This window comes from Diadema setosum, chromosome 17 (assembly GCF_964275005.1).
Source record: "Diadema setosum chromosome 17, eeDiaSeto1, whole genome shotgun sequence".
In the NCBI taxonomy this organism is placed as follows: domain Eukaryota; kingdom Metazoa; phylum Echinodermata; class Echinoidea; order Diadematoida; family Diadematidae; genus Diadema; species Diadema setosum.
This window is the reverse complement of record NC_092701.1, coordinates 29,819,780-29,831,840: the sequence shown is the minus strand read 5'-3', so window position 1 is coordinate 29,831,840 and position 12,061 is coordinate 29,819,780. Positions and strand designations below refer to the sequence as shown.

The window sequence follows — 12,061 nt, the reverse complement described above, 5'->3', positions numbered from 1 at the left end:
ACATTTATTCAGCATCTTATGGAACCGATTGTTACCGCTTCATTTCCAAAACTGAAGGCAAACATTCGGCTTTTTTGGTGGCCCGGCGTGCGTTTTTGGTGACCCCGGTCGCAAATTAACCATTCGCGAAATCGTGATTCGATTCGCGAAAAGACTCCGCTAAATATAAGGCATAGATCGCTACACTCGGCAGGGGCTACGTCGTCCTTTCACCAGGTCTCGTTGCAAAACCAAAATCTCACGTGAGTTCTTGCGTTACCTATCGTTAATGTTAACGAAACATCGTTAATTTGCGCTAGGGATCGTTACTCATCGTTGCTACAAACGTTAATTTTCCCGATCGTTAGTTTGCGTTACTAACGATTCAGGTGAAACCGCTTGCGTTAATGAAACGTTAATGTTTATTTACGCAGTTTCTTTTGGTATATACTGTATGTAAACAAAAACTGGCGTCTCGTGATTTTGACAGTGATTTATTACACAATAAAATCTTATTCGACTTAGGCACAGTGAATTCAATGGTTTTTCCGTGAAAGTGTTCTTGGAATTTCATCGACTTAAGCGAGTATTCGACTTAAAAAATTCGACTTATGAGTGAATTAATACACGTAAGTCAATGGGGAAAAATCGGGACTTTTTAAAATTATCGACTTGCGCGATTATTCGACATATGCGATGTCGACTTAGGCGAGTTTAACTGTAGTTGAGAAATCACTTAAGCCACAATCTTGCTGTGTGGAGGACAGTGTCACTGTCTCACAACATGGAAACATTTAATTTCCTTCTATGTAGTGATGACTTGAATAAACAAATATCTGTGAGACATTGTCTATGCATTAGGAATTTTACATTGATTGAAGTTGTTCTTTAGTTTTAGTTTTTGTTTGTTTGTTTGTTTTTTGAGAAGTGACAAAGGGAGGTGTATGCATTACCATTCAAAAGCTTCATTTTTATAGGAAAGTTTCGACCACAGCCAGGACAAAACATATTTTGACAGTGTAACTGCGGTGATGAAAGCCTGCTGACTGAAAACCACAGCACTGCCCCCTCCCCCTCACTTTCCGAAACCAAAGAGAACCTTCATGAGGGCGCTGGTTTTCATGACATCGGGGTCAAAGGCAGGAGGTCGGACCAGGCCCAGGGCAATGCCCAGCTTGACCGCCCAGGACGAGACACGCACCTTGTTCTCAGAACTAGGAACCACCTGGCAGACACACAGTTATACAGAAAGAAACAAAAATTATGGTTGTGCAACTGTCACTATTAAACCATGCAAATTGGCATATATGTCGCTTACCTGTGCTTAGTATCATACACGACGTTGGTCATGCAAATTTACTTTGTGAACATGCACTTTGTGAACATGCTAATCAACACATAATGTGTGTGTCCAAAAAACTATAGTTACTTGTACTGCATTTGGCTAGTCAGCTGTGAACAAGGTTCCCAACTCATTTTACTTCCTTAATTTTTATATTCCCCTTTGATAACAATACAATGTTTCTTCCCTCATGAGTAACAGGTATTTAGCTTACAAAAGATTCAGCTACAGCTGCAGCATAGAAAAGTTTATTTCAACTGATGATACTAAAGTATTGTTCAGATATTCTGATTGATAATCTCTTGTGCAGTCCCACCCTTGCTCAACCACGTAAGTGATTCTAAGGATTATCCCTGTATTCCATACCAGTGTGGTGGATTAGACACTTGAGCAATCTTGCCCATCTCTGCAGCTGAAACACCTCTTTAATAGTAAAATACATCTTCAACATTTTCTTTGTGATTACAAAAGTCAGGCAAGTATTTCTTCATTTTTTTTCCATCACACAAATGAGTTTCTGCAATGGACAAAAACTCAAAAATGCACAGACCGGAGCATCTTGATATTGAACACTGAAAACAAAAAAGAGGACGAGAAGAGAAAATGCATCTGCAATAGCATACGAGCTGGACATTAAAACAGTTTAATTGAAAAATATGTAGAGTACATTTAAGGAACTCAATGGCCCGAATTCACGAAGGTGGTACAAATGAAACCATGGTTTAAACCATGGACAAAAACCATGATGCGCCAAGTGTCGCACGGAATATTTCGTTACGAAATTGGTCATTTCGTCGACAAAATGACCGTTTCGTTAACGAAATTATCATTTCGTGGACGAAATGTTCATTTAGTTACAAAATGTTGTCATTTCGTTACAAAATAATCATTTCACCGATGAAATGACTGATTTCGTAACGAAATATTCCATGCCACACTTGGCGCTCCATGGTTTTTGTCCATGGTTTAAACCATGGTTTTATTTGTACCACCTTCGTGAATTCGGGCCAATCTGTCTTCTTACCTTGTCCAACACATGAGTATGAATCAGGCCATCATTCCCAATGTGAAATGTAGAGAAAGCATCAAAGTATCTGCAACAATTAAATGATAACACAGTCAGTGTAACATTAAAGGAATCCTAACAAGGGTCTTTTCTTATCTTTTTTCTTTGGTAAATAATTAAAAAAAAAGAAAAGAAGAAGAAGAAAAAAAAATATAATAATAATGATAATAATAATAATAATAATAACAATAATAATAACAATAATAATAATAATAATGATAATAATAATAATAATATAATGACAATAATTAAGAACACTTACATAGTGCATAATTACACACATAGTGTATGTACCCATGCGTTCAAGAAAAGGAAAGCCTATGATAGAATATACATTGCCACTGACTACAGTACAAGTGGAAATTTTCACGCACTTTGCACAACCAGAAACTAGCGGGAAAATAAAAGCATGGGAATATTTTTGCTTGCCATATGTTCCAGTACTTACTGTCTTGATTCAGCGGAATTAAAAACACACAAAACTCTTCTTACCGGGCCGAGTGGGAAAAATTAGTCGCTTGAAAATATCCACTTTTACATTATCAACTAGCGCAATCTTCATGGCTGTTTCATAATCGTGTTCCACTTGAATACTGCATGAGATAAACTCTATTATGACAAACAATAATGGCAGAAATAAAATTATTTTGTAAAGCAGTTTTGTTCTACTCATTACATTACCTTTTTTTTCAAACAATGCTGACTGTACTTGATTCTATTTTTTAATTTCCTTGTAGTTCATTATCTTTGGGCGCTCGATGCATCCAAAGTAAGTTAAATACGTATTTTGCATATTATGCTCTAGAAATATTTTGGGCTATCATTATCATTCAAACATTAAATTCTTGTCAATATAGTATTTCTAATGAAACATTTACGGCTATGGGAGATGGCCCTAAATGGGGAATTACATTCAACTAACAAATAACAACTAACTAACACTGGTCCAAGTGCGGGCAAGTACCGGGTATTCATAACTTATTAGACTTGACCTTGTTCATTACACACAAAAGTTCAACGATAGGTATATTCAGTATTCATATCTTATTTTTTTCAACAGCAAGTACAGAGTAACATCCACAAACTTAAACCACTCTCTGGCAACCATATCTGTGACTGTCACATTCGATATCAAAGATAATTCAAAGCCTAGCCAGAACAGCCCCATTTTGGCTGCTCTGCTCACCTGTAATTATGTGACTTGCTCCAAGGCCTCAGGGCATAGCTGTGCAGGGGCACGCCCTTCATCCGCCATCTCGCCTGCACGCATCCTTGCTCTGTCTCCATGGTGATGCGCAGCACCTCCATCTGGGTTTTCAGCAAGTAGGCTGTGCTAAGGTATTTGAGCGACTGGACAGTAGCCTTGTATGCTGGCAGGCCTCTGTGTATCAGATAAAGAAAATTCAAAATGTGCTCATAGGATAAACTTTGCCAAGCTCTCCTATGTTAATGCCAGTAAATCATTTGAAATTTAAACAAATGATCACATTTTGCCACCACAGGAAAAAAAAAAGAAGAAGAAGAAAATGAAATCAAGTAACAATTGGGGAACAGAGGTTGCAGCAAATATACATGTACATTTACATTCATAACACTACTGTGTATGCACGAAGACAAATGTCAAAGATACAAACCTTGTGCTGACTTTCATGATGCGGTTATCAAAGTGAATATGGTCTGCATACAGTCCATAGTCATGTGACTGCTCAAAGAATTTTGGCATCTGTTCAACACATAACATTGGAATAAAATGAAAGAAATGAAACAAAAAAAGTAAATAATTACAAAACTGTGACAAAGTATTTTGGTGTAGGAAATTAATCACATAGAACTGCCAGCTTTGGAAGTGGAACATCGAAACATTGGTGATATCAGTAACATATTGGATTATGCCCCTTTTGACATATTTCTAGCAAATACTACCAAAAAACCTACAGAAAGGCAGGTAAGATTTCAAAGGATCATGTAGAACCATGCCTTGATGTTCATCAAGTAAAGATTTTTTTTAATTATTATTATTAATAACAAAAGAAAGAAATAGCACTTTGGTAATTCAAAGGAGGAGATTCTGGAACATTCCTAACACTTGCTTGTTTCATATTTGTAACTGGTTACAAACATGCAGTTGTGTAGTAGGTAATCAAAGCCTATATACATGTAGGTCATATTCTTGTTGATCACATTGAAGTTATTGACGAAGACAAAATGCTTCTATTACTAATAGCACTTGCTACAGGCTAATCACAGCAGCTTGATGACACTATTACACACACACAGAGACACAAGATCAAAACAGGAACTTATTTTGAGTAAAGCTGTACACACTTCTTCTGACAGGCGAAGATGCATGTAGGCCAACTGTTCTTTGCTAGGGCCATCAGAGTTGGAAGCTTCATCTTGTTGTAAAGACCGCTCATCTCCTGCTGCACACAGAACATCTTCTGTTGGGTTGGCTGAGCACATCGCATGCGCTCCACTCATCAGCACATCCATTCCAGCGAGGTCACCCAAAGCCACAGGCTTTACATGTGGCTGCGTGTGATGAATACAGGGAAGCGAGCGGTTGTGCCTTGCTTCGGAACCACTCGATGCCAAAGTCGGGGACGCGCTCCGATTGCCGCCACCATCATTGACGTGCATGTCATCGTCGAGGTTTGACCGACTCGCAGCATCATCTCTCCTGATTATGATGTCATCGGCGCACTCATCGCATGGTCTTGCTGCAGACCTGATCACATTCTCCATGTGCATAGAATGGCAAAGCTCCTTCAGTCGCGCTGAGGCCGAACTGCAGAGACTTCCTGCCTCCTTCGCCGCAGAGATGATGTCAAGGGCTTGTTGATAGCTAGTACTCTCCGGTGAGAAAAGAATAGGTGGCTCTTTAATCACATTTTTCTCTGGACCCTCACATCCTTTCTTAAAATGTGGGTGTGTTGTTTTTTCTTGAGATTGGCAATGTGAATTCAAATGTAAGTCAAGGTGCATGTCACCACCATTCTCATAAACAATAACACTTGTTGGTTCCTCTTTCACTGCTAGTACCAGCGAGTACTTGGAACTCCTAGTCGTGAGAGTATCTTGACACCAAGGCCTATCTTGCTCCAGCAGACTACCCTTGTGGCTTGCGGAGATGAGCTCGAGCTTGCCACTGGCGAGACGCAATATGCTGAGTTTCACAGGTTCAGATACCACCTGCTCTGGAGCAGCAGCATAGCCCTGGCGCTGTTCACGATAGCCTTGATGTAACTGCAGAAGAAAGCAGAAGAATGCACAACATAGAATCTACAAAATAGAATCATGGCAAACAAGAGACTACTTCAAAAAAAAAGGGGGGAGACTTAATACTCATGCTCTCACTCATATTAACTGCTGAATCGCATTGCAATTTATACCCCTTTCCCGCTGCCCGTCTCGGTGAACCACCGAGAGGTTCCCCGGTGAATTCACCGGGGAACCTCTCGGTGAAAGTTTCAGTGCCGTCGTTTCACACTGCTCTCGGTGAAACTTTCCCCTAGACGGGTTTTCTGCTCGCAACGTGGGTGATCTTATGTACTTCAGTTTGTTGTGCATCTGCGATTTGGTTTTTTCGATCCCATGTTCAGTAAGTTTTCGGAGGAGGGACTCGTACGCGGTGCCAGCGTCAGCCGACGTCCCGCTCAGTTCTTCGTTCACTGCTGCCTCGCTACGTAATTGAAGTAACAATCTCTCTTCGTCTTTGGTCCACGCTCCAGCCATTTGCAAAATTCCCTTAAATATCAAGAGTACAAAACGTCAACGGATTTCTCCTGCACACTGTAAACCCAGCACTTGACGAGAAAAGCACAAAATACGAAAAAAATCAAGCAAGAGGCGGACCAGTGTATCACTATCAGACTTTACTGGAAGAGTTAAGAGCTAGACACTAGAGGAAGACGAAGAAGGAGGAAGCATCAAAGCGTCAAGTACATTGTAAACCTATATCAGCTTTGTATACACGGCGTGCTAATTAAACAATACAATGCACAGCACGATGGAAAACAATGCTGTCGCACTGTGAACGCCACATTGCACACGAAACGACATACTATGTAGTGTCGTGTGTATGTTTACAAACACGAATTACTAGTACCCTGTACGTGTGGATTTGGGAGGTTGAGTGCGCGCTAGTTAGCTGAAAATGTGTGCATGACCAGAAACAAGACATGACCTTTGACATAATCTGCATATTTTCCCCGGTGTTTCACCGAGACAACCTTTCACGCTGGGCGCTCTCGGTGAACCACCGGGTGATTTCCCGTTGAACTATCGGTGTTTACCCAGGATGCTTCTCGGGTAAAAATTGCCTAAAATTTCATCGGTGTTTCACCTAGGCTTCCCCTAGGTTTCAACCGAGTGACCTTTCACACTGCGGAGTTCCCCGGGTGCCCCCAGGTGCCCCCGGGAAAGATTTTCTTCAGCGGGAAAGGGGTATAAGATTTTGACATCAAAAGATCTACAGTACTGACCGAGTGTGAAGCAGAAAGTGTAGTCAAAGCTATGCCCTTAGCAGAGTAATAGAATATTAGGCAATAATGTAAATAATCAATGCACCATTGATAGTTTATCGGGGGCGGGACAAAAGGAAAGTCACAGAGATACTATTGCACTGGCAGCCAAATTGTGATATCGGTCCCCTCTCGTTCTGCGTGTGCGTCTCTACTATGTGCAAAGTCTATGGAGGTTGAAAGAAGTCCCCGGCTATGACGATATGAATGGCGGTGAATGGAGTGGGGACCATTTCACGATAATGCCGCATTGGCATAGAAGTACATTAATTTTTATAAATTTTCTCTTCTTTTTTTTTTTAACATTAATAGGGTGTGTACAGTTCTGGTCGAGGTGAGGATTTAGCATTTAACGTTTTGCGAGATACAGTCAACTTCGGATACCTCGAATTCGTCGGGACCGAAGAAAATGGTTCGAGGTACGTGAAATTCGAGGTACGCGAAATTCGAGGTACGCGTACGTACGTCGAATTTTCTTCGACTTATCCGACGTTTATCGATGTTCAACATGGTATCTGTTATAGTGCCTACCGATTGTTTGCATGCTTGTCAATTGGAATTGAATCGACTTTTATGTGAATGAATTGAATGAAAATCGAAATTGAAATCAAAATGTCAGAAATGAAGATTTTGGTGGCCCTATCGCGCCACCAAAAAAAGTCGGATGCTTGCCTTTACTTTTGAAAATGAACAGCGGTAAAAATCGCGGCTCCGTAAGATACTATAATAAATGTCGGATGTTTGCTCATACTTTTGGAAATGAAAAACGATAAGACTCAGCTCCGTATGGTGCTAAAACTAACGTCAGATATTTGATTTTGCGTTCGGAAATGATTAAGGACAACATTCGGCTCCGGAAGACGCTGAAATAAATGTTGAATATTTGCTTTGACGTTCGGAAATGAAAATCAATATTCAACTCCGTACGATGGTTAGATAAGTGTCGGATGTTTCCTTATACTTTCGAAAGGAAATAACAATAACATTCGGCTCCGGAAGATGCTGAAATAAATGTCAGATGATCGCTTTTATGTTCGGAAGTTCCAGTAACATTCTGCTCCATACGATGCTAAAATAGCTGTCTGATGTTTGCTTTTAAATTTCGAAATGAATAACAGTAACATTCAGCTGCGTTCAATGGTAAAATTAATGTTTGATGTTTGCTTTGACGTTCGGAAATGAGTAACAATAACATTCAACTCTTTACGATGATAAAATAAATGCTGGATGTTTGCTTTTACGATCGAAAGTAAATGGCAATAACATTCAGCTCCGGAAGATGCTAAAATACATATTGCTTTTACGTTTGGCATGTTTGAAAGTGAATAGCAGTAATATTCTGCCCCATATGATACTAAAAAAAAAGTATCGGATATTTGCTATTACATTTCGAAATGAATTACGGTAATATTCAGCTACGTTTGATGGTAAAATAAACGTCTGATGTCAGCTTCGACGTTCAAAAATGAAAAACAGTAACATTCGGCTCCGCACGATGATAAAATAATATTGTCAGAATGATTCATTTAACTTTCGGAAGTGGACAGCAGTAAAATTCGGCTCCGTACGATGATAAAATAAATGTCGTATGTTTGAAATGAATAACGGTAATATTCTGCTTCGTACGATGCAAAAATAAATGACAGATTGTTGCTTTTACATTTGGAAATGATTAACAGTATTAATCCGCTCAGTTAGATGCTGAAACAAATAGCGGATGTTTGCTTTCACGTTTGGAAATGGATAAGGATAGCATTCAGCTCCGTAGGATGCTAAAATGAATGTCGGTTGTTTGCTTTTACATTTAAAAATGATTAACGGTAATATTCGGCTCCGTAAGGTGCTAACAGACTAATAAATGTTGGATGATTGCTTTTACAATAAGAAATGAATAACGGTAACTTTCGGCTCTTTACAATGCTAAAACAAATGTCGGATGCTAACAGATGTCGGCAAATGCTCCCACTTTTTCATTTCAAACGTAAGTTTTGACCTCCTAAATTTTTAGGTATCAACTTTTATAATAATCTATATGCCTATTTGCTAAATCTTAAAACACAAAATAAGATGATTGGATTCTCTGATTTTAATTTCGAGTAAATTCGACCACCAAAAAATAAAAATCAGTGATACTGGTGGCCCGTAATTAAAGTTAGTGTGGAGCCCTGTCTATTCTATTCTTCATTATGCTCGGCCTATACTTCCACATCATATTCCACAATATTTTCATAATCGCATTGCTGGAAAAAAAAAATCAGTGCTTGCGTTCTCGGGGAAGAATAAATGAAACATACTTCGTGAAAGTTAAAAAAAAAAAGTTAAAAAAGGGCACTACGCAGGAGATCGATGTTTGGACAGTGGACCGTGATTAATGCCAAAGATATAACTGTCAACACCCAACTCCTACGCAGGTGCGCCACGACGGTTTAGAAATCTACGCGCGCGGTATGACTATCATGATCAAGAATTAAAACACAGTGGTTAAAGAAAAGAAGATGATGGGCAGAGCATAGTGCTATCGTAAGCACTCCATTGGCAAGGGTGCTATGTGCATACCGTGTACGTATGTAGGTAGGTGTTGGGGATTTTTCTTGTCAGCTGTGTACCAGGTATTTCTTTGGGCGCGCGATTGTTCTGGTCGGGAATATTTACAGTCGAGTGTGAAAAGATTTGTGACGTCTTTTTCGCTGTCCACGCGCGCTTAATCGGAGATGCCGAGTGATGTTGCAATTCGATTCGAGCTACATGCTGGGAAAAACAATAAGTTAATTAACATCGGGGCAGTAGATTTCACTTCGAGGTAACCGAACTTCGAGTTATTTCTTCGAGCTACGCGAATTTTAATACACGCAAACTCCATAGGAACAATCGGGACTTTCATGTTGCCCCCGAGGTAAGTGATATTTGGCTTATCCGACGTCGAGGTATCCGAAGTTGACTGTATTCAGAAACCATTCTGTGAGATGTCAAAGAGCATGTTATTCTAAGGGATATCAAAAGTTTATTTGATGAAAATCGGTTTTGAAATGGCCGAGATATCCAAAAACAAGGTGAAACAAAGAGATCCTAATAAAGGGCGTGGCCTGTCGCCTTTTATTATTATCACTTTTTTTTTGTGGATATCTTAGCCATTCGAAAACCAATTTTCATCAAATAAAAGTTGAATCCTTCTTAAAATTACATGCGCTTTCATATTTCATAGGAGGTTTCTCATTATCTCACTTAGGAATGTTCAAAACATGAATTCCCACCTCAACCAGTACTGTACAGTCCCTTTAACTTTGACAAGTAAATATAACAGCACTACATACTACAACAGTTAAACAATGTCTGGACGGTCCAGTATACAATTCAGAATTCTCAGAGTCTTTTAATGTGTCCCTGTACCGCCATGATGGCAATGCCCAGGCCATGCCAAGGATGTGGTGGATGGATATGGATGGCTTTGTAAAATATGTTACCCATGATTCGACCGCTTCCATGAATCGAACACTTTATTTAAATGAATATAAATTATGCCTAGATCTAGCTTCATTCATTTTAAGTAAACTGTCGATGAAATCAATATCAACCTCAAATCACTGCTACAATGTATGCCCATGATGTGACCACACTTGCAAGGTCTAGAAATCTAGATCAATTTTTGTGAGGACTGCAAAATTAATATGATCGTCAGTTTATCAAATGACCAATAAAATGAGCACTGTGCGTATTTAGGCCTAAAGTTTACTTGCACTGTATGTCACAACTTCAACTCCCTCCATTTTTTCGTTCTTCTCTTCCTTCCACACCTCCCTAATGTTTTTGTTTCTCATCTCAGTCCTTCATTTTGCAATACATTACATATTATTTTCACTAATCTGTATGTAGATCAACATAAAGACACAGCATACATACATGTATAGGCCAAACAGGGTACTGGTATTCTTTTTTTGGGGGGGGGGGGCTGGGAACCTGCTGGCTTGTTTACAAGCTGTGCTTTTTCAAGGTCCCACATAACTAACATGCATTCCATCCATGTATCCATCAACTTGGTTCAATTTTTGTAATTATAATATACGAAACAATGTACATGTTTGTGTTACATGTGAATGAGGCAAAATCGTGAAATAGGCCCCACCGCAGTGCGCGTGCACCCGTGCGTTAGCAAGCTACTTAGCAAGGTTAGCATGGTTAGGTTAGGGTTAGGGTTTAGGGTTAGGTAGGGTTGTATTTATGGTTAAATTGGCCATTAAATTAGTCAAGTGGTGGGGCCTATTTCACGAGTATGCCGTGAATGACTTGAGAAAATACATAGGGCCTAGAGCCTAACCGATTAGAACTAGTCTAGGGACATGGGCCTACATTTAAATAGATTCTAACTGAAATTGAAATGAATTGATTCCTAACATCGGAATAAATATGTGGGACTGTTAAGCGGGTACTAGCCAATTTCCTTACCTTTCGATCTGACCTAGAAGATCTGTCGGACACACGACGACAAGCACAGCCGGAGTTCGAGGCCCATACTCTGCGTATAAATAAGGAGAACTGATGAAAGCAAACCTTGGAGGGTTTGATGTAAGGTGACATTTTAATACACCACTCTTCTCTTCGATGGATTGTCGTAAGAATTTTCTACTACACGGGTTGAGCTGTGTACACTTTTACGTGCATTATATTCGCGACGCGGCCGGCGGCGAGCGGTACGCAGTGTGGAGGTGAGCAGTGCGGTGCGCGGTGCGATGATGTGCAAAATGCGTTCGTGTTTATGAGCAGCTAGCTGCCGCCGTTGCATGCAGCACATACTAGTAATAGAACCAGCTAGAACCATAGATTATCATGTGGATGAAAAGGAGGAGAAAGAAGAATTAAGAAGGAGAAGAAGGAGAAGAAGAAGAAGATGAAGAAGAAGAAGACGAAGAAGAAGAAGAAGAAGAAAAAGAAGAAGAAGAAGAAGAAGAAGAAGAAGAAGAAAAAGAAGAAGAAGAAGAAGAAGAAGAAGAAGAAGAAGAAGAAGAAGAAAGGCAAAGAAAAAGAGCAAGAAGACGAAAATATGAAAAGATATACAATTCATACGAATGTATACGAGTAATACAAGTACTTGATCCTACTGGTCAGTTGTATCAAGATATTAGGAAGGTGGTAAAAAGATGTACTCTGCAGGCCTAT

The 12,061-nt window shown here is 39.7% G+C and overlaps 1 protein-coding gene across 1 annotated transcript; it reads right to left on the bottom strand.

Moving 5' to 3' along the window:
- Window positions 1-833: 833 nt before the first annotated feature.
- LOC140240582 (uncharacterized) lies at window positions 834-11,482 on the bottom strand. Its single transcript, XM_072320342.1, has 6 exons — window positions 11,351-11,482; window positions 4,713-5,633; window positions 4,022-4,110; window positions 3,574-3,768; window positions 2,346-2,415; window positions 834-1,204 (listed from the first exon to the last, which is right to left on the bottom strand). The coding sequence occupies exons 1-6, from the start codon at window positions 11,480-11,482 to the stop codon at window positions 1,055-1,057; spliced, it is 1,557 nt and encodes a 518-aa protein (XP_072176443.1). The 3' UTR covers window positions 834-1,054.
- Between the last annotated feature and the right edge of the window lie 579 nt (window positions 11,483-12,061).

Coding starts and splice junctions, on each gene's coding strand:
- LOC140240582 (XM_072320342.1), bottom strand. CDS start 11,482: ATGTCACCTTACATCAAACCCTCCAAGGTTTGCTTTCATCAGTTCTCC. Junction 3,769..4,021: donor ATCATGAAAGTCAGCACAAG/GTTTGTATCTTT, acceptor TCTGATACACAG/AGGCCTGCCAGCATACAAGG. Junction 1,205..2,345: donor ATACTCATGTGTTGGACAAG/GTAAGAAGACAG, acceptor TGTGTCTGCCAG/GTGGTTCCTAGTTCTGAGAA.